This window comes from Calliphora vicina, chromosome 4, assembly GCF_958450345.1.
Source record: "Calliphora vicina chromosome 4, idCalVici1.1, whole genome shotgun sequence".
NCBI classification, from domain to species: domain Eukaryota; kingdom Metazoa; phylum Arthropoda; class Insecta; order Diptera; family Calliphoridae; genus Calliphora; species Calliphora vicina.
In genome coordinates, this window is record NC_088783.1 from 119204264 (window position 1) to 119228597 (window position 24334).

General features: G+C 31.1%; 2 protein-coding genes across 2 annotated transcripts in view; one reads left to right on the forward strand and one right to left on the reverse strand.

The window, feature by feature from the left end:
- The window catches only part of arg (arginase), a 48032-nt gene that overhangs the window by 21584 nt on the left and 2114 nt on the right, over positions 1-24334 (forward strand). Inside the window, exon 4 of the mRNA XM_065507995.1 lies at positions 21556-21655. Within this exon, the coding sequence (XP_065364067.1) occupies positions 21556-21655 (100 nt within the window). The remainder of the gene's footprint in view (positions 1-21555; positions 21656-24334) is intronic.
- On the reverse strand, positions 1617-9364 carry elav (embryonic lethal abnormal vision). The gene is made up of 2 exons (XM_065507992.1): positions 8296-9364; positions 1617-3196 (listed from the first exon to the last, which is right to left on the reverse strand). Coding segments are annotated over exons 1-2 (1314 nt in total). The 5' UTR covers positions 8297-9364; the 3' UTR covers positions 1617-1883.

Here is a 24334-nt window from a genome sequence, read left to right on the forward strand (position 1 = left end):
TTTTTACTGGCAAGTGTTAATGAACTTTTTTTTTAGTTTTAAAAAAAAATTTATGCGTTTTAACTTGGAAGATTTTCTTTGCTTTTAGTTTGTTTGTTTTTTTTGATAGTATTCTCTATAATTTAAACAAAATTCATTGAATTTTGTGAATTTAAATGTTATTTATTGCAAAACATTATCATCGATCGTTTGATAGATCGATTGAGAATCATTTCTTTTGTTGATTTCTTTAAATACTAGTTGTTCTCAACCCAAAAAAAAATAAGTTGAGTCTATATTTGTGTGTTATTTTAACATAAGCTCTCCTAAGAATCAAGGAAAACAAATAAATAAATACAAAATATTAAAAGGATTTTCAATCAAGACAAATAGCGACTAATTTATGGGTATAAAGATTTTCTAATTTTTGTTATGTTGTTTAAAACTTGTTCGCCAATTTATAACTGAGATTCTTTTTGTAATAATTAATGATTTTCTTGATAAATTTTTTAATTTTAATTGATAAAAATCCTTTTGTTAAGATTTTGTATTTAAATATTTCATTTACACTTCTCCTGTTGTAAAATAAAGACATGCATTATTTGTATTTTAGTTCTCTTTCCTTATTTCAAACAGAGAGCTTTGTCTACTTCTTCTCTCAGGAATGGAAAAGATGTTATGATCGTAGGTTTTTTATATTCAAAATCTTTTAGACTCAGCACGATTTTCTGCTATAGCTAAATTATTTTCTATAGAAAAATCCTGTGTATAACAGTATTTATTATAGAAAATCCGTCATTTCTATAGAAAATCTTGTGTATAACAGTTTTTTCAACAGAATATCTTGTGTATAACAGTCTTTTCTATAGAAAGTCTTGAGTATAACAGTATTTTCTATAGAATATCTTCTGTATAACAATACTTTCTATAGAAAATCTTCTGTATAACAGTTTTTTCCATAGAAAATATTCTGTATAACAGTTTTTTCTATAGAAAATCTTGAGTATAACAGTTTTTTCTACAGAATATCTTCAGTATAACAATATTTTCTATAGAGAATCTTCTGTATAACAGTTTTTTCTATAGAAAATCTTGTGTATAACAGTTTTTTCCATAGAAAATCTTGTGTATAACAGTTTTTTCAAAAGAAAATCTTGTGTATAACAGTTTTTTCAATAGAAAATCTTGTGTATAACAATATTTTCTATAGAAAATCTTGTGTATAACAGTTTTTTCTATAGAATATCTTCAGTATAACAATATTTTCTATAGAAAATCTTCTGTATAAGTTTTTTCTATAGAAAATCTTGTGTATAACAGTTTTGTCTATAGAAAATCTTGAGTATAACAGTTTTTTCTATAGAAAATATTCTGTATAACAGTTTTTTCAATAGAAAATCTTGTGTATAACAGTTTTTCTATAGAAAATCCTGCGTATAACAGTTTTTTCTATAGAAAATCTTCTGTATAACAGTTATTTAAAAATTACTACTTTGAATATTATTTCATTTTCCATCCCTGAATCTAAAAGGACATTTAAAAAAAGAGAGTTTTGGCTTTGTTTTGGTTTTAAATAATGCCACCCTTAAATCACTCTCTCGCATTTTTCTTACTTTCTTTCTGTCTATCCTTCATTCTTCTGTTTACCTTTCTCTCACATTATGTCATATTTTAATATCTATATATCTCTATGTATATTTATATTTGTATGTATTTTAAAGGGTTTTAGATATTTCTATTTTCATGTCTGTCGGTTTTTAAATGTATGTAATGTGTATGTATGTATGTTATGTGTGGATTTTCGTTTTTCAATACGTTTCTTTTTTTTCTTCTTTAGAGTGAAAAATTTATGTTTACGTTTAATAATTATTAGAAATTAGAGCAAAAAAAGAATTATGTAAAATTTACTTTTGTTTGTTGGTTTTAAAACTGACTTGTAAAACACGATTACCCAGTGTATAACCATTCAAAGCTCTAATAGCCATAGCTGCCTCATCGTAGTTGGTCATTGATACAAAGCCATAACCTTTGCATTGATTTGTTGTGGTATCTTTGACGATTTTCACCGATTGCACAGCACCGAAGGGGCCAAATAGTTGCCACAGCGAAGACTCTTCAGTTTCGGGAGCCAAGTTGTAAATGAAAATAGGAAAAGCACCGCCGGGACCATTGGACAGAGAAGTGGCCGCTGCTGCTGCCGCACCCAAACCATTGGGCAACATAACGTCCAACATATCGCCGGCCATGGGCGAGAAACGGGCCAAACCTTTGTTAACGGGGGTGTGCATGGCACCGCCAATGCGCCTTACCAATTGGGGATTCAAAAAGGCCGGTAATTGGGGTTGGATGATCTTGCTTGTGCTGCCAGGGGTATTGGAGAATTTCACCACAATGGGATCGGTGCAATTGGGTGGGGTAGTGCCATTCAAAGCTATTATGGCTCTGGTGGCCTCTTCGCGTTTGTCAAAGCGTATGAATCCAACACCCTTGGTTTGTATATCATTGCCGGCATTTTGCAAAATGCGTGATGTAATTATTTGACCATAGGGAGCAAAGATTTGTTCCAAATCCTGTTGTGTAATGGCCTTTGGCAGACCAGACACATACAAGTTGGCCCCTTTGATGGCGTCCGACGAGGGTCGAGCAAATGACACCTTAATGGTTTTGTTTTGTAAACGTAAACCATTTAGTACATTGACCGCCTGTTCAGCATCTTGGGGCCGCACAAAATTCACAAAACCATAGCCTAGACTTTGGCCCTTGGATGATGGTTGGGGATTTAGGGGATCCATGAAACCCTGTGATTTGTCGCGTATCAATTTTACCGACTCAATTTCACCCACACTGGAGAATAGCGAACGGATTTCGTCTTCCGTCATGGTCTGGGGCAAATAGTTGACAATGAGATTGGTGCGTGTCTCGGTGGAGCCATTGGTGGCGCCATTCGTGTTGCCATTGGCTTGATTTTGTTGCAACTGCTGGGTAACAGCGGCAGCTGCTGCAGCCACAGCCTGTTGTGTTTGCTGCTGTTGCACTTGTAAGATGGCTTGCTGCACCTGCTGCTGTTGTTGCAATTGTGCGGCGGCCGCATGTGCTGGAGATGCAGCGGCCGCTGCGGCTGCCGCAGCAGCTGCAGCAGCGGCGGCGGCAGCGGCATTTGTAGCCGGCATAATGGCTGTTTGATTATCATTTCCGGGACTAGCCATAATGAAATCCACTGCAATACAAAAAATAAAAGAAACAAATACACATAAATAAATAAATAAAAAACAATAAATAAGCAAATGAAAACAATAAAAAAAATCGATAAATGAAAATAAAAGAGAACAAAAAAAAACAACCCCTAAAACTATGCCTGCCTCTTTAAAGTGCGTTGCTAGCAAAATATTACAAGCAGGGGTGGTTACATAAAGATGTTTTAGAAATATAAACAAACTAAAATTGCCATTAACACAAAAATAAACTACCCTTAAAAGAAATTGTATTTAAATCCAGGGGAATACAAACTACAAAGGCGATTTACAGCATTAATGCAAAATTTTCAACTACCTACATATTCCAAATTTTGAATTTATATAGTTTTTTGTTAATGAAAAACTATGAAAATAAGTTAAACATAAAAAGAACAATGTAATGAAATGAAAACCGAGGAAAATTCTAATAAAATATAAAAAGAATTAATGTAAAGGAGCAATTAACAAACATTTTAGGATGAAATTTTGTGAAAACAAGGATTCCTAATCGACAAAAACTTCCCGGGAATATTTTATATTTTTTTAGATATTTATGGGAAATTTCGGGAAGTTTCCAGTATAATTTCTGCAAAACTAAAACAGTTTCGTTATAATTGTTTGCCAATCAAATAGTTCGACATTTAAAATAATCTAATTTTTGTCATCCCAATCAAAAATATATCAGCCCTACAGAAAAATTGTGTCATTTAGACTGAATCATTTGATTAACAATAAAATTGTTTGGTTTTTTGTTGTTTAACAACGAGCTTTCTTCCCTTTTTTTTAAATATTTATCGCAATTGGTTATCACATTCAAAAATGTTCATTTAAATTAGAAAAATAAACTTTTCTTTAAGCTCAACTTTATAAAAACTTAAATTTTAGCTACTTAAAGGAATTATTAAGATGTTTAACATTAAAAGCTTCGAAGGATATTCATATTGAGAGAAGAGATCGTGCTTTTTCACAATAACATTCACTCACACTTTGTAAAAAACCAAAAACTTTATATGCATTTGTTTGCCGGTCTCTGGATTCGAGAAAATAATGACAATAACTGGTTTAAATTTGTTTATATATATTCTAAATCTATTTTTTGAAACGAACTATACATTTTTTCATATTAAACTTAGACGGACCTTTTAAATCTTTTTAAGAAAAGTACCAACAGTTTATTTTATTATTTCCCGGGAATGATAAAAGTCTTGGTATTTATGAACCTTAACTAAAACCCATTTTATATTGTTTTAAATATTATAGAAATGTCTTTCTTATAAAAGACTTTTATCTCTTTTAGGGATTCTTAAAACTCAAAATATCCGCGCATGTTTCCCCAACATATAAACAATAATATGAGAAAGAGTTTTAAGAGCAAATACAGCTTAAAAAGAGAAGTTTTTTATTAGAAATATTATCCCCGCCTATGAAAACGCGCAGGATTTGTTTCTTAATAAGAGCAATATACACAAAATTGTTTTAAAATCTGGAAAATATCGATTAAAGGTTTCACCGAATACACAATATTTTAGAGTTTTGCTTACAATTTGATTTTAGTTTTGTATAAAGCATGTTATAATATCTTTGAACTTATTAATGACAATTTTTAATTTGAATTTCAGATAAGATTTGTCTACGATAAAAGATATATTCAATTTGAAATCATAACTTTATTAGTAGAAATATGTCGGTACATAGTTTTAAGTAAATTTCTGTCTTAAGTATTTCAAAACTAAACAAATTTTTATAGGTTTCTTACAAAGTTTTAACAAAACCTAAAATTTTTACAAATTCTGTTAATTTAATTTTTGTATGAAAACTGTCAGTTTAACTTTAAATTAAAACATAACTATAGTTTAAGATAATGAGGGTTATATAGAAAATATTATTGAATTTAGATTTGTATTTAATTTATTTAAGTATTTAAATGTATTCTTTAATATTTTATTGAAACAAAACTGAATTTTTAATATAATTTAACACTAATCCATAAAATATTATAAAAATTCTAACTTTATTAGTAGAAATACTTAGTTTTTAGAAAATTTTATTGAAAACTTTATGAAACTTTATATTAGTGAACAACTTTTATATTGGAAATTCTTATTAAAGTTAGATTTGTTAATTTTTTTATTTATTTACATACTTTTATATATTTTTTTTAAACAAAACTCTATTTTTTTATTAAACTATTGGTAAGTTTTTCACAATTTTACGCCGACCAACTAATTTCTTTTACAGCTCTTTATTACACGACCACTGACAACTTAATGCCTAGCAAAATAACGCAAATTTACAATGTAAACTTTGAGAAACACAAACAATAAAATATGTTCTCTCTCTCTCTTTTAATTCTGTATAAAGCCGCATAATGAATACATACAAACATACATAGTTTGACAATCCCTTAAAAAGCAAACAAAACAAAAGGAAAACAACAACCCTTGCTAGACTTTTATTCAAAGGGGGTGGGTGTTGGAAGATGATTTTTCTTCCATTTGCTTTGTATTTTGTTTTTGTAGTGGCTGCTATTGAAAGATGTGAAATTAAACTTTTCGTTTTTATTTCGCCGGATTTGTATAATCAATCTCGTTTTCCATTCTCCCACGATATGTATTTGTTAGGTATTCGTTTGTATGCGTAATGTGTTGTAAAATCAGCAGTCGCAGACATTGATTTCAGCTATTTTACTAGGTTTTTATTTAATGTTTGTTATATAAAGATGGTGTAAACTAAAATAATTCTAATATGCGAAAATTGCCATAAACTACCCTTAAAAGAAATTATATTTAAAGAGAAATACACATAGAGCGGAAACTAGAAAAAAATCTTAAAATAAGTACGCAAAAAATCACATCTACGAATGTTGTTTTTGTTTTCACAGTTTTTTTACTAATATATTCTCACTACTTAGGTTTTTGACAATTGAGTTAGGTCTTTAAAACCATAGAAATAGAAAAATTTTGAACTACCTGTTTCTAATTTTGTATTTACATATTTTTTTATTAATATATTCTCACTACTTAGGTTTTTGACAACTGAGTTAGGTCTTTAAAACCATAGAAATAGACTAATTTTGAACTAATTTAAATTTTTTTGATGAAAATTGATGAAAATAAATTAAAAATGTTAAATTATTTACAAAAAAACAATGTAATGACAATCAACCTAGGAAAATACTAATAAAATATAAATAAAGTGGAGGTATAGCAGCGATTAATACACATTTTTTGATGAAATTTTGTCAGTTGTCTTTCTTTAACCCCTATCTATACTAGACAAAAAAATTATCATAACAATTATTGACGTTTGCTGTCAAGATAAATTGTCTAACAACTAAAGCACTAACAATTTTGTCATAACGAAGTAATAATACTAATAAATAAAGACTATACCAGATAAATTTTTAATCTTGACAACCATTTTGACGTTTATCATGACAAAAAAAAAAGTTTCATTGTAATTTGTTGCCAATCCAATAGTTTGATATTTTTTTTGTCACCCCAACTAAAAATTGTGTCATTGAATTAACAATAAATTTTAGTGGTTTTTTGTTATTTAACCACGTGCTTTATTTCCTGTGTTTTAAATATTATTGGATAAATTAACTGAAATTTAGTGGGGGGAGAGCTAGTTCCTTGGTTATTACATTCACAAATGTTTATTTAAAACAGGAAAATTAAGTTTTCTTTTCAAGGCGACTTTATAGAAATTTAAATTTCAACTACTTAAAGGAATTGTTAAGATAATAGATCGGAAACTCTCCTATCAAAGACCTAACTCTGGTGTCAAAACCTAAGAGGAATTATTAAGACCATAGATCGGAAACTCTACTATCAAAGACCTAACTCAGTTGTCAAAAACCTCATCATTTTGGTTTTTGTAATGTAATGTAAGTAAAAAAAAACTATGTGAAAATAAAAACAATACTCTTATGTGTGTTTGAGGTTTTTTCTTGTATATTTTCTTTATGATTAAGATATTTAACATTAAAAACTTCGAACGGTATTCATATTTAGAGAAAGTAGTGGTATAGCGGTTTTAAATTTGTTTATTTACATTTATTCTGAATTTATTTTTCGAAACGAACATACATTCTTGAATTTTGAATTATTATTTTAATAATTATACCGGTTTAGAACTAAAAAAAATTCCGGTAACTCCTGAGAATGAAAAGTTTAGTTTATGATTTCCCGGGCATGACCAAACAAACTAAATCCCAGTTAATATTGTTTTAAATATTCTAGAAACGTCTTTCTCTTTTACAGTTCCGCCTAACTCCAAAATATCCCATGTTTCTCAATATATAAGCAGTAATATGAAAAAGAGTTTTATGAGCTGGTATACAGCAAAAAAAGAGAACCTTTTTTATTAGAAATATGTTCCCCGACTATGAATACGCGCAGTTTTGTTTCTATGTAAGAGCAATATGCACAAAAGTGTTTTAAAATCTGGTAAATATCGATTAAAGGATTCTCCGAATACACAATTTTTAGAGTTTAGCTTACAATTGGATTTTAGTTTTGTTGATTTTTATATTAAATTTATTTATTTATACTTTAATAAAACCTAACTCCATTAGTAAATATTTTATTTAGCAAATTTATATAAAAACCTTTTACAACTAAACAAATTTTATTGAAAACTATTACATTTATTTACATACTTTTATATTTTATTGAAAGAAACCCGAATTTTTATTAAACACTTGGTAAATTTTTCACAATTTTACGTAGACAAACTAATTTCCTTTAAACCTCTTTATTACACGACCGCTTGCAACTAACTCAATACCTAGCAAAATCACTCAAATTTGCAATGTAAACTTTGACAAAAATATCAATAAGAAATCTATTGTTTGCTCTCTCTCTTGTAATTCATAATAAAATTGAGCACTAAACGGTAAACATGACAATCCCTTAAAATGAAAACAAACCAAAAAAAAAGAAACAAAAAACAACAACCCTTGCTAGACTTTTATTCAAAGGTGGGTGGGTAATGGAATAGGGGGGATATTGGAAGAGTGGTGGTTTTGGAAGAGGAAAGGGTGTTGGAAAATGTTTTTTCCTTTTTTTTCTATACTTACTTTTGCTTTGTATTTGTTTTTGTAGTGGCTGCTATTAAAAGATATGAAACTTTTTTTGTTATTTCGCTAGATTTGTATTATCAATCTCGTTTTCCACTCTCCCACGATTTGTATTTGTTAGGTTTTTGTTGTTAGTTTTGTTTGTATGGTTGTGTGTGTGTATATATATGATGGTATGAGTTTGCGTGTGTTGTAAAATCAGCAGACGCAGACGTTGATTAGAGCTGTTTTACTAGGTTTTTTTTTCCAATTTTTGTTAGACAAAAATGATGTTTGTTGTTGCTTTTTGTATGTAAACTATGATGGCGGACGTAGACGTACGTTTGGTTTTGGTTCACTTCTAATTTCTTTTTTTGTATTTTCCTTTTTGCTTTTTTTGTACTTAACCCACGGGGAGTGTTCTTTTTTTCTTTTGCAACAATGAAAATCGATTTTATTGATTTATTTCAAATATTTTATTATTTGCTTGTTTGATTTTTGTACAATTTAATACAAAAATATTTTCGCTAATTTGCTAATTTTTTTTGCTTTCATTAATAAATATTATTTGATATTCTCTTTTGTTGCTATTATTCTTATAATGAGTAGTGTTTTTTTTTTGTTTTAATTATTTTAAAATTGTTCAGCTAATAGTTGTTACACAATTATTAAGAAATTTCTTTTTGGCTTGTGTTTAAAGTTTAATAATTTTTCTAAAATAGTTTGTGTTGTAGTATTTTATTGATTAATTTGTAGACTGGAAGTGTGTTCTAATTTTTTTCTATTAAATTTTCGGATATTTTATAGATACAGATACACTTTTTTCCGTTTTCTTTGCAGTTTATCTTCTATGGATTTTAGATACGTTTTTTTTTTGTTAATACGAGTGAAACAAGTTCGCTTTGCCAATTTGTTTTCTTTTCATTAATTATTTATAAAGTGTATAACTTTTAGTTTAAATATTTTAATAAATACTTTATTTGTTAATGATTAGTTTTAATAAATTTTTAATTTTTCACAACTTATTTTTCTGTTTTCAACGATCAAAATGCGTCTGCTGCCAACGAACGTTTATTATAAAATGATTCTCTATACATTATTGTTCCTTCTTATGTGCTTCGTTTCTTCTTGCCAAAAGAAAATTCCAAAATGGCTGCTTACACACTGTTCTATACGGTTATCGCTTTCTCTTTGCATTGTTTACATATTTAGTTGCCGGTAAGGGAAAAGAGATAACTAGTGCTTGCTTTTCGTTTTGTTGTGTGCTCTCATATTTGCAGCAGGGTTTCCCATTGTAATTATAATATGTGAAATATTAGGGAGTTGGAAATGTCATGCTTTGTGTGGAAAAAAGGGGTCGAAAATATTGGAATATGTAATTTAAAACTTAACAAAACAAACAAGGAAGCTGGAAGTTATTATTTTGTTGTATATGTTTTTAATATTTAGGATTACAGTAAGTTATTAAAGAAAGGATATTTCCTTATTTGTTTAGTTCTGAATAAATATTGAAATTATATTTAAATTTTGTATTAATACTTTTTAAATTTAAAATATTTTATTTGTTTGTTGATAGATATTTTTTTCCAAACTTTGTTTTTATTTTATATTTTCTTGACATATGAAAATAAAGTATTTTCAATACCGACCGTAAATTAAAATAATCATTCGTAATTTTCGAAAATCGAATAGGTACAATTTTTTTTTAGACGATGACAAATATTAATATTCAGCATTGTCGTCTGTAAATAACTTAGAAAGAAACTCAAACCTAAAAATTAATACATTCTGCCTACTTAGGTTTTTGACAATTGAGTTAGGTCTTTGACATGAGAGTTTCCGATCTATGTGTATTTATCTATGTATTTCTATCATAGATAAATACAATATGTACTCTCCTGTCAAAGACCTAACTCAGTTGTAAAAAACCTAAGTGATGAGAATGTATTTGTGTGTGAAAACAAAAACAACTTTCGTATGTGTGATTTTTTTGACTATTTTTTTTGGTTTGAGTTGCTTAAAATAAATTTAAAGTCCTATTTATATTATCTACCCTTTTAGTTTCTTATGTTTTAATTGTTGTCTTTAATTTGTCCAAAGGATTTGTTTACACGCATCATTTTAAGCAGGTTTTCTTCCTCACTGATTGCGTTATATAATTCCAATATATCTACTTAAACGAACCGCACCCTCGTTCCAAATGTCAATTCCAATGGCAGTCGGTTATTAAGATACGAGAATAAAAAGGTCATCAAACGCATAAATCGCGTGCAAAACTATATATGTACTTCCAATAACAGATGCTGCAGGATTCCTAGCAATCATCCACTAGACGGCATGCCGCGGCATGTTACCGCTGCTCTATGTGCGCAAGTTTGGGTTTATAATTTCGTGTTTTAGAAACGTGAGCGTGTTTACAACTTCCGTTTTTTTGCTCAGCATACATACATACATAAGTTCATATTTTGTAATTATGTAAGTAAGGGATGTAAAAAATATATATTTACAACAGAAATACAGAGAAGTTTTCAATGAATTGAAACAAATCAAGGAAAGCATAACAGACACACGTTCCAGTACCTGTTTTGCATAACAAAGAGGGGTTGTTTGCCTTTTTTTGTGGCTATTGAGAACTACAGTCGATGGTGGTCGTTGGAGTCAGAAGTAGTCTACGAAAGTTTACATTTATATTGTGATAAAAACCCGCGAGTAAATAGTTTGGAATCAGTCAACTCTCCTATTTAAGTGAGTTTTTCGGAACAACTGGATTTGATGAAGATCATTTATGATCAATGTTATTCAATTGAGGTCAATGTTCGCTTCGTCTGGTTTAACTTTCTGAAGGTCTTTCAAGTTTAAAATGGATCGTGTTGATAATCGCAAGGAATTTGCGGCAGTTAATGTATTCTGTCTCTATATTTTGAGTATTTAAGTATTCAATACGGTAGTTTTTCCCCTTGGAATTAGGGTCCTCACTTAGTCGCCTATGATCGCCTTAAATTTAAAATTTCCTGCTTTCATTTGTTTAGTGTTACTTTGTTTACTTCCTTTGTTTACATTTTTTTGCCCTTACTCTTCTATGTGTTTTCCAGATCTACCCAGGGAGAAGTAATCTTTTGAACACAAAACTTAAAAGTCTTTACAGGTTGGATTTATGAACTTTTGCAAGTCCTGTTTTAACTACCCTTATTTTTTTCGCTTTAAAAGTTTTATGTTAAATGAGGGGGTGCAACATTTAAGGGAAACTTTTATGTCTAAAAAAATGCTGTTACAACCAAAGTAAACTTTAATTAATTCTTATCAGATTGTAATGCAAACTCTGTAATTTGTTCTGAATTTAAAGTAGACATTTTGTTATAAAACAATTTTAATATTTTATAAGAAAACAAGTAAGAGAGCTATATTCGGCTGTGCCGAATCTTATTTTAAATATTTTTAGGTAAACAAAAAAAAATTTTAATATTGATACCTTAGCGATAATAAGCTTTCGTGAGAATAGAACTAGAACAGAACTAGAACAGAAATAGAACAGAACTAGAACAGAACTAGAACAGAACTAGAACAGAACTAGAACAGAACTAGAACAGAACTAGAACAGAACTAGAACAGAACTAGAACAGAACTAGAACAGAACTAGAACAGAACTAGAACAGAACTAGAACAGAACTAGAACAGAACTAGAACAGAACTAGAACAGAACTAGAACAGAACTAGAACAGAACTAGAACAGAACTAGAACAGAACTAGAACAGAACTAGAACAGAACTAGAACAGAACTAGAACAGAACTAGAACAGAACTAGAACAGAACTAGAACAGAACTAGAACAGAACTAGAACAGAACTAGAACAGAACTAGAACAGAACTAGAACAGAACTAGAACAGAACTAGAACAGAACTAGAACAGAACTAGAACAGAACTAGAACAGAACTAGAACAGAACTAGAACAGAACTAGAACAGAACTAGAACAGAACTAGAACAGAACTAGAACAGAACTAGAACAGAACTAGAACAGAACTAGAACAGAACTAGAACAGAACTAGAACAGAACTAGAACAGAACTAGAACAGAACTAGAACAGAACTAGAACAGAACTAGAACAGAACTAGAACAGAACTAGAACAGAACTAGAACAGAACTAGAACAGAACTAGAACAGAACTAGAACAGAACTAGAACAGAACTAGAACAGAACTAGAACAGAACTAGAACAGAACTAGAACAGAACTAGAACAGAACTAGAACAGAACTAGAACAGAACTAGAACAGAACTAGAACAGAACTAGAACAGAACTAGAACAGAACTAGAACAGAACTAGAACAGAACTAGAACAGAACTAGAACAGAACTAGAACAGAACTAGAACAGAACTAGAACAGAACTAGAACAGAACTAGAACAGAACTAGAACAGAACTAGAACAGAACTAGAACAGAACTAGAACAGAACTAGAACAGAACTAGAACAGAACTAGAACAGAACTAGAACAGAACTAGAACAGAACTAGAACAGAACTAGAACAGAACTAGAACAGAACTAGAACAGAACTAGAACAGAACTAGAACAGAACTAGAACAGAACTAGAACAGAACTAGAACAGAACTAGAACAGAACTAGAACAGAACTAGAACAGAACTAGAACAGAACTAGAACAGAACTAGAACAGAACTAGAACAGAACTAGAACAGAACTAGAACAGAACTAGAACAGAACTAGAACAGAACTAGAACAGAACTAGAACAGAACTAGAACAGAACTAGAACAGAACTAGAACAGAACTAGAACAGAACTAGAACAGAACTAGAACAGAACTAGAACAGAACTAGAACAGAACTAGAACAGAACTAGAACAGAACTAGAACAGAACTAGAACAGAACTAGAACAGAACTAGAACAGAACTAGAACAGAACTAGAACAGAACTAGAACAGAACTAGAACAGAACTAGAACAGAACTAGAACAGAACTAGAACAGAACTAGAACAGAACTAGAACAGAACTAGAACAGAACTAGAACAGAACTAGAACAGAACTAGAACAGAACTAGAACAGAACTAGAACAGAACTAGAACAGAACTAGAACAGAACTAGAACAGAACTAGAACTAGAACAGAACTAGAACAGAACTAGAACAGAACTAGAACAGAACTAGAACAGAACTAGAACAGAACTAGAACAGAACTAGAACAGAACTAGAACAGAACTAGAACAGAACTAGAACAGAACTAGAACAGAACTAGAACAGAACTAGAACAGAACTAGAACAGAACTAGAACAGAACTAGAACAGAACTAGAACAGAACTAGAACAGAACTAGAACAGAACTAGAACAGAACTAGAACAGAACTAGAACAGAACTAGAACAGAACTAGAACAGAACTAGAACAGAACTAGAACAGAACTAGAACAGAACTAGAACAGAACTAGAACAGAACTAGAACAGAACTAGAACAGAACTAGAACAGAACTAGAACAGAACTAGAACAGAACTAGAACAGAACTAGAACAGAACTAGAACAGAACTAGAACAGAACTAGAACAGAACTAGAACAGAACTAGAACAGAACTAGAACAGAACTAGAACAGAACTAGAACAGAACTAGAACAGAACTAGAACAGAACTAGAACAGAACTAGAACAGAACTAGAACAGAACTAGAACAGAACTAGAACAGAACTAGAACAGAACTAGAACAGAACTAGAACAGAACTAGAACAGAACTAGAACAGAACTAGAACAGAACTAGAACAGAACTAGAACAGAACTAGAACAGAACTAGAACAGAACTAGAACAGAACTAGAACAGAACTAGAACAGAACTAGAACAGAACTAGAACAGAACTAGAACAGAACTAGAACAGAACTAGAACAGAACTAGAACAGAACTAGAACAGAACTAGAACAGAACTAGAACAGAACTAGAACAGAACTAGAACAGAACTAGAACAGAACTAGAACAGAACTAGAACAGAACTAGAACAGAACTAGAACAGAACTAGAACAGAACTAGAACAGAACTAGAACAGAACTAGAACAGAACTAGAACAGAACTAGAACAGAACTAGAACAGAACTAGAACAGAACTAGAACAGAACTAGAACAGAACTAGAACAGAACTAGAACAGAACTAGAACAGAACTAGAACAGAACTAGAACAGAACTAGAACAGAACTAGAACAGAACTAGAACAGAACTAGAACAGAACTAGAACAGAACTAGAACAGAACTAGAACAGAACTAGAACAGAACTAGAACAGAACTAGAACAGAACTAGAACAGAACTAGAACAGAACTAGAACAGAACTAGAACAGAACTAGAACAGAACTAGAACAGAACTAGAACAGAACTAGAACAGAACTAGAACAGAACTAGAACAGAACTAGAACAGAACTAGAACAGAACTAGAACAGAACTAGAACAGAACTAGAACAGAACTAGAACAGAACTAGAACAGAACTAGAACAGAACTAGAACAGAACTAGAACAGAACTAGAACAGAACTAGAACAGAACTAGAACAGAACTAGAACAGAACTAGAACAGAACTAGAACAGAACTAGAACAGAACTAGAACAGAACTAGAACAGAACTAGAACAGAACTAGAACAGAACTAGAACAGAACTAGAACAGAACTAGAACAGAACTAGAACAGAACTAGAACAGAACTAGAACAGAACTAGAACAGAACTAGAACAGAACTAGAACAGAACTAGAACAGAACAGAACTAGAACAGAACTAGAACAGAACTAGAACAGAACTAGAACAGAACTAGAACAGAACTAGAACAGAACTAGAACAGAACTAGAACAGAACTAGAACAGAACTAGAACAGAACTAGAACAGAACTAGAACAGAACTAGAACAGAACTAGAACTCGAAAAGAACAGCAATGTTTCCAAAACATTATTTGGTTAGATTTAGGAATGTGAAGGGAATTGCGACAAACAAGAGCCCAAGTTGTTGAAATTAGACTTTAAGAATTAAATCCAATTTCTTCTAGTTAATATTCCAAATAAATTTTGGTCGAAAAGATTAAAGCTTAAATCCTATTTACATTATCTACCCTTTTTGTTTCTTATGTTTTAATTGTTGTCTTTAATTTGACCAAAGGATTTGTTTACACACTCCATTTTGAGCAGGTTTTCTTCCATACAGATTGCGTTATATTACGAACCGCACCCTCGTTCCAAATGTCAATTCCAATGGCTGTCGGTTATTGAGATACGAGAATGAAAAGGTCATCAAACGGTTTGTAGCATAAATCGCGTGCAAAACTATATATGTATTATGTAGTTCCAATAACAGATGCTGCATGATTCCTAGCAATCCACTAGACGGCATGTTACCGCTGCTCTCTATGCGCAAGTTTGGGTTTATAATTGTGTGTCGTAGAAACGTGAGCGTGGTTACAACTTCCGTTTTTTGTTCAGCACACATACGTTCATATTTTGTAATTAAACAAGGGATGTAAAAAAATATAAATTTACAACAGAAATACAGAGCAGTTTTCAATGAATTGAAACAAATCAAGGAAAGTATAACAGACACACGTTCCAGTACCTGTTTTGCATAACAAAGAGGGGTTGTTTGCCTTTTTTTTTGTGGCTATTGAGAGCTACAGTCGATGGTGGTCGTTGGAGGCAGAAAAAGTTTTCGAAAGTTTACTTTTACATTGTGATGAAAACCTCCCATAAAATAGCTTGGAATTTTAGATAACTTTCCTAGTTAAAATTAATTATTACTATCATTTAAAAACTGTGAACAATTATTGCACTCATTCGATTTGATAAAAATCATTTACGATCAATTCTAGTTTTTCAAATTCAATTGAGGTCAATGTTCGCTTCGCCTGGTTGAACTTCCTGAAGGTATTTCAAATTTAATATTGGATCGTGTTGTTAAGTGCAAGGAATTTTCGACATGGAAAAGATACTGAACTTTTGACAGCTTTCCTGTCTTCGTGTTTTGGGTATTTAAGTATTTTTCCCTTGTAATTAGGGTCCTCACTTAGTCGCCTCTGATCGCCTTAAATTGAAAATGTCCTACTTCCATATCTTTACTGTTACTTTGTTTACTTCCGGCGCTTTTTTGTCCTCACTCTCTCTCTTTTATTTTACAGATCTACCCCGAGAGAAGTACTTCTTTGTACACAAAACATAAAAGCCTGTTACCGGCGTTTGCCTGATTTTTATTTTATTTGAAATATGCTGAAGTTATGAACTTTTGCCAGTACAGTTTTAAATACCCTTATTTTTTCTGCTTAACAAGTGTTAAGTTAAATGAGGGGATGGATGTTGCACACCCTCAGGGAAACTTTTATTTCAGAAAAAAATGTTGCTGTTACAACCAAAGTAAACTTTAATTAATTCTTATCAGATTTTAATGTAAATTCAGTAATTTGTTGAGAATTTAAAGTAGAAATTTCGTTAAAAGAAAACGATTTCTAATGTTTTATTGTATAAGAAAATAGTGAAACCATTGGCCAAAGAGAAATCCACATAGAGCGGAAACCCCTCTCCCCCTCTTTAATCTAATAAAATTTGGAAAAAATGTAGAAAATCATAAGATCGTGTCAAATACGATCAGGGTCTACGATCAGCTTCTTCAAAACCAGAACAAATCTTTAAAACAAATGAAATTTTTGTATCAATAAAACAAAACTAAATAATGCCAATTATTTGTCGCTAGACAATTAACAATGTGGCGATAAATCTAGCTCTCCGTGTTCGTTCCCCCGGCATATGTTTGTGTGAAATTGCACATCTGCAATATTTAACATTAATTTATCCATCCATCCATTCATTCAGCCAACTAACATGTGTATTTGCCAGATCACACCAACACACACGATCTCTAACTCAGCCAGTTGCTCGATCACTCGCTCTTATTCACATTAGTTGTATTGTGTTAATGACATCTCTTTTGTATGACATTCACATGGCACGACGATACGTTACCGTCCCTGCCACAACGCCGCCAACAAGTCTAGTTATTGTTTCAGATTCTTTATATATTTTTTCCTCCTCATTCTCAACATTTTTTTTTTTTCATGTATTGTCTGAAAACGACGCAATGTTTGAAAGGTGGTTGAAAATGATTTTGTTTTGATATCAGAAAAAATAAGAATGAAATAAATACAACAATCAAAAAGAAAAAATGTGTGCCAATTGTGGCAGAATATAGAGGAAGAACACAGTAAAATACAACAAAATTGAGAGACAGACAGATACTATGCGATCAATGAACGTTTAAGTATGACCATATTCATGTCGCATACATTCAAATCGAGTAGGTTTTTTTTTTGATTCAAAATTGTTGTCGTCATTGTTTTGAAACAGGGTTGCAAAATAAGAGTTTTTATTTTGCAAAAAAAAAGATCATAAATCTCAAATAAACAGCTTTTAGGTTATGACATTTTCAGAGTTCCTCAAAAAGAATTAACAGATCGAGTGATCGATCTATAACTAATCCAATGTTTTTTTAAATCATAAGTTTTTAAAGCTCACTGTCACTGTCAAATAACATTATTTTATATAAATACCCTGTAGTTTTTTAATATAGACCCTTTGTTTTTTGGCATGTGTTTAGCTTTTTTATTGTGATTTTCATATATGATAAATTATTATTATGTTTCTTTTATATCTAAAAATAAAAGCTAAATAAAATCTTTGTGTCTGTGTATTCGCCATGTTTCAGCAAAATAGTTCAAATTCATTTCATTCATAATCATACAATAGACAGTCAGTCATTCATTCAGACTGAAAGAGAGACAGACAACACTTAGACACGAAACATTGTTGCTTTGTGGTTTTATTATAGTGTTTTCTTCTTTTAATCATAGGGGTTTCAGTCTTGCTTCTCAAACCATACTGATTGACAACAAAACTAGTTTCCGGTTCCAGTATGTTTTTTTATACCCTTCACCATATATGAGGTTTTATGAACTTAATTTTTTTTACAAACATTTGTGAGGATCGGACGATATGGTAAACTTATGAGGGTTTCAAAGATACACATAGGATGGATAGTATGTCGTATACGATAGAAAGTTATTCCAAGATGATATTATAGATGTCTAAATTTCGGTCACACTGCAGCTAGATGTAAAAGTCCAAATGAGTATTCAGGTTTGTGTATTCGATGTTGAGAAGAGGGTCTGTAAGGACACTGAAACTGACACTAATCACGTCACGGGATCAGCTGTATGTCAGCAATACACTTAAATCTCTTTGAGATTTCTATAACTGAATGCGAACCATTGTGAAGAAGCGCAGGATTTATTGAGATAAAGTGTCCGTGATATGAATGTGGTAAGTATATCCAGTACAGTACAACAATATTGATTCGCCATGTTGGATTAGCGATATATCTTGCTAAATACAATGACTACTGAGTGTGGCTTTGTTCGTGCTACGTTCTCTGGAATATTCATATATAGTCGTTACATCCCTTCAAGTTATGATATTGAGGAATACAAGAGGATCATTAATGCATTAACATATGATGCGATGGAAAGAAGGTCTATATTAATAGCAGGAGATTTTAAAGCTTGATCCACGGAATGGGGGTGTTCGAGATCCAATGAAAGAGGCAAGATACACCCACAATAGTACCCATCCGAGAATTAACAACACATTTGACAAGCATTTGTTCTCTATATATATGGAAGACTTGTACTTAAGTGGTACTCCCGAAAATATGGCTGATCAGTATATAAAACATATAATATTTGACACATTCGTGCAACGCTTCTATGAGGAAAAGAAAATGTGGAGTTAATAAACCCCCTGTGTTTTGGTGGAATGAGGAAAAGACTGTATCCGACCCAGAAGACGCTATGTTAGAACCCGTGGTAGAATGGACATCGAACTACATCACCAGACATTGAAGAGAATGAAAAAGGCCCTTAAGTCAGCAAAATATGATAAAGTAATAAAGTAATTACATTTCTTGGACATCTATAATGATTTAGAAAGGAATGGTTTAGGTTAGGTTATAAAGGCAGCTAGTTATCAACCAGCTCACTTGGGTCCATGAAATTGATCCCTTTGTGTTACCCTAAAGATCATGCTCAGGACCTCAAGAGATCCTTCACATGTCAGAACTGGGTTCAATGCCGAACCAACCTGACGCACGAATGAACGAATCCATCCTCCTGACATCCAGAGTAGATAGATCCGCTAGGCCGTGCAAAAATGGACTACCTATTGTCGCAGTCCGCACCCCTGCTAAGGCAGGGCAAAGACAGAGGAGATGTTCAATCGTCTCATTCTCGTCTTCATCATGGCAACTTCTACAGAAGTCATTATATGGAGTATTCATTCTCCTAGCATGCTCACCTATCAAGCAATGTCCCGTGAGCACTGACATCAGAGCTTGTAGCCTAGCCCAAGGTAGCCCCGTGAGGGACATTGACCTATGATGGTCATAAACGGGCCAGGTGAGTCTCGATATCGTGCAGTTTGTCAAGTTAGACCATCTGAGTTGAGCAGACTCAAATAATTTACGCTGTATGATTGACTTACAGCAAGAAAGGAATGATTTGGCGTATAAACTTTTGAGGAAGAAACTTAAATGTTTAAGCACACCCTGGCCTATGGAGACAAAAGATAATGTCCTATTTCTTTCCAGAACAGGCTGCTACCACATGGAACACCCACAATTCTGAAGAAACTTCCAACTATCCAGAAGTCACACTATCACAAATTCAATTGGCTGTCGCAAAATAAAGCTCCTGGAATTGATGGCAGTAAATTGATGGGAGTGAATATTGTGAATGCTTTGGTATGGCTAAATATTCAGCATATCTAGTGGCAATAATAAATGACTACTTCCGAAAGAGAGTTCTTATATATGAAAGCGATGAGGGTTTGAGAGATCACAACATAACAGGGGAGTACCACAAGGATCGGTGCTTGGACCATTGTTGTGAAATGTAATGTATGATGGGGTCTTGAGATTGAACCTTAAAAAAAGAGCAAACATTATTGGCTTTGCGGATGACAAAGCGCGCTGGTAATGGTGACAAAGACGATAGATAAAGCTATGATAGAAATGGATCTGTCGCTAGCTGATCATAAAACTGAGGTCGTACTAATAAGGAGAGAGCAATAAAATGGAAAAAAAAATACTATCTTTTCACACATACGGGTGATACTTATGAATTAGGTTTTCGACAACAGACATATATAGTTTTTTTGCTCTCAGTTACCTAACTTTACTATTCTATAGAAAATTTAACGATAACTTAAATTGTTTATAAAAACTCCATTGATTATTTAAATTATTCATAGCAAAACTTATAGATAACTTTTATTTTTCATAGAAAATGTATTATTAACTTTAATTTCAAACTTTTAGTTTCTAATTGATCGATTATTAAAATTGTTTCTAGAAAATGTATCGGAAATGAATGATTATCGATAACTTTATGGTGCCATAGAACATTTATCAAATCATTCGGGAATTAAATCAGAAACTTTGAATGCATAAGAATCAATTAAAGTCCTAACAGCTGGCAATTGCAACTAAAACAAAAGAAATTAGTTTTGTGTGGCACTTGTAATGATTTCAAAATTTTTTTAAAATTATTCAAAACTTTATTGTAATAAGAAAGGCTGTGTGCACTTGAAGGGCTTTTTTTCTTGAAAAACAAAAACTAAACCAACCCTTTTGGGTAAAAAAAAAATAATTGAAAATAAAAAAAAAAAAAAACTGTTAAACGTCAAACAAAACTCCTGAATTTGAATTGATTGATTATGTCGGCCATTGCCAGACAGACGTAGAAAAACAATGGGAAAACAAATCAAGCACATGTGTATTGTGAGTTTAAAGTTTAATGTACTTTTTAATTCTAAAACTTACATATGATTATAATTTACATAATTTGGAAATTTATAAAATCAACCCTACAACTATATTTTTTATGACATGAAACGTGATTAGGATCAGAAACAGGCTTCAAACACGTTTTTATTATATTCCAAATAAAATAATAATAATAAAAAAAACGTACAAAACAGTAACGCCTGGTCAAAAATGTCGTGCTCCGCCGCTAAGAACAAATATGTAACAAATGTTTTTTTATGATCATTAGTTCGACTTCTGCTAGAAGTTCTTTGTTTATGGCTCGAGCGATTTTTGAACTTTCTTTTCAACAATAGAAATTGGCATGAAAATTCTAACCTTTAATTTACTTTTGTATAATTTTATTTATTTATATCCATAAGTATCCTGTTTGAAAAAAAAAATTCTTATAATTTCTTTTGTTTCTTTTTTCAGCTTGCGTGCCGATCAATTGGTTTACATTGGTCTAAGGGACATTGACCCTTATGAAGCCTACATTCTCAATAAGCTGGGTATACGAGCATATGCCATGGATGTAAGTAACACACTCCGTTTCCAAATACATAAATAATATCCTTAAAAACACTTATTTATACATACGATCATGTATGTATGTATTTGTGTGTTTGGGTTTGATGGCAAAAGGATCAAATTTACTATTTTTTTGATTCAGGTTATAATCACACGGGGTTTATGATCATCAGGACACGTACGAACAGTAGAGTAATAGTAGTAGAAGCCAACCAAACCACCCTTGTATGTCGTTGCTTTTATTGTTAAAAAAAACTATGGCTAGTTACGTTTTTACAACATCTGTAATGTTTCCATATGCCTTTGCCACATTTACAGCAACAACAACACAACAGTACAACAAACATTTCATAATAAAAGAGGGGGAGATTTTTAGGGGTTGTTCTCCTTTGACTTTGTCAAGGTACTCTGTATAAATGTATGTAAAGGGTCTTTCATTAAGCGATTTCGAAATGTTATCTGTTCTAGTTCTGTTCTAGTTCTGTTCTAGTTCTGTTCTAGTTCTGTTCTAGTTCTGTTCTAGTTCTGTTCTAGTTCTGTTCTAGTTCTGTTCTAGTTCTGTTCTAGTTCTGTTCTAGTTCTGTTCTAGTTCTGTTCTAGTTCTGTTCTAGTTCTGTTCTAGTTCTGTTCTAGTTCTGTTCTAGTTCTGTTCTAGTTCTGTTCTAGTTCTGTTCTAGTTCTGTTCTAGTTCTGTTCTAGTTCTGTTCTAGTTCTGTTCTAGTTCTGTTCTAGTTCTGTTCTAGTTCTGTTCTAGTTCTGTTCTAGTTCTGTTCTAGTTCTGTTCTAGTTCTGTTCTAGTTCTGTTCTAGTTCTGTTCTAGTTCTGTTCTAGTTCTGTTCTAGTTCTGTTCTAGTTCTGTTCTAGTTCTGTTCTAGTTCTGTTCTAGTTCTGTTCTAGTTCTGTTCTAGTTCTGTTCTAGTTCTGTTCTAGTTCTGTTCTAGTTCTGTTCTAGTTCTGTTCTAGTTCTGTTCTAGTTCTGTTCTAGTTCTGTTCTAGTTCTGTTCTAGTTCTGTTCTAGTTCTGTTCTAGTTCTGTTCTAGTTCTGTTCTAGTTCTGTTCTAGTTCTGTTCTAGTTCTGTTCTAGTTCTGTTCTAGTTCTGTTCTAGTTCTGTTCTAGTTCTAGTTCTGTTCGGCAGATGTAGCTTCAACAATATGTCCGCTATCAACTGTCAAAGTTGAAAGACCCTTTATATTATAATAAAATTATGTTATTTTATATTTGTACCCTGCGTTGCACCAAAATTGTCCTTAAGGCTATTCCTTGCTTAAGTATTCGTTAAGGTAGGGTATGGTTCATTATTATTTTTTTTTGTTTTATTTTATTTTCGCATAATTTATGTTTACATTTTTCATTTTAACGTTGTGTAGCTGTCACATTTAAATACATTGTTGAAAAATTTGTGAAAATAGGATTTATATTTGGTGTCTACCGTAAAACTCGTTATCGTAAATTATTACAAAAAATGTAAATTAAAAAAAAAAACATACATATGTGAACATTGTACATACATACATATAGACAAATGCTAAGTAAATAAGGGTGTAAAGGGATAAAAGGTAAATAGCTTTTCAAATATAAATATGTTGAAATATAAAATTAATTTCCAATAGCAAGAAATAAGAGTTCCAAAAATTGGAATTTGTAGTAAATTTCGTATATAAAAAAATTCCCAAAACTGAACATCGTTTATTCGGTTTTCTCATTATTCGTTTTTAACTAATATTCTTATGCAATTCCAGAATTTCGATTAATCGAATATTTATTGAAACGGTTTGCCGAATAATTGTCTAAATTTATATTTATATAAGAAACATTTTGAATAAAATATAAATATAAAATGAAATTTTGCACAATTTTTTAATAAATTCTAAATTTTTATTCGATTAATTTTTTAATCGATTATTTGGTTTTCTCATTATTCGTTTAGATTTTATAAAAAATTGCATATTTCAACTAATTTTCTTAAGTAATTTTCGAATGATGTAAATTTTTTCGATTAATCGAATATTTATTGAAACGGTTTACCGAATAATCGTCTAAATTTCTATTTATATAAAAAACATTTTGAATAAAATCTTTAAATATAAATAGAAAATGAATTTCTGCACAATTTTTAAATAAATTCTAAATTTTTATTCGATTAATTTTTTAATCGATTATTAAGTTTTCTCATTATTCGTTTAAATTTTATAAAAAAAATTACATATTTCAACTAATATTCTTATGCAATTCCAAAATATTACAAATTTCTTCGATTAATCGAATATTCTTTGAAACAGGTTTCCGAATAATCGTCTAAATTTCTGTTTATATAACAAACATTTTTATTAAAATCTTTAAATATAAATAGAAAATGAAATTTTGCAAAATTTTTAATAAATACAAAATGTTTATTCGAATAATTTTTTAATCGATTATTCGGTTTTCCTATCATTCATTTAAATTTTATAAAAAAATTACATATTTCAACTAATATTCTTATGCAATTCCAGAATATTACAAATTTCTTCGATTAATCGAATATTCTTTGAAACAGGTTTCCGAATAATCGTCCAAATTTCGGTTTATATTACAAAAATTTTAAATAAAATCTTTAAATATAAATAAAAAATGAAATTCTGCACAATTTTTAAATAAATTCTTTATTTTTATTCGATTAATTTTTTAATCTATTATTCGGTT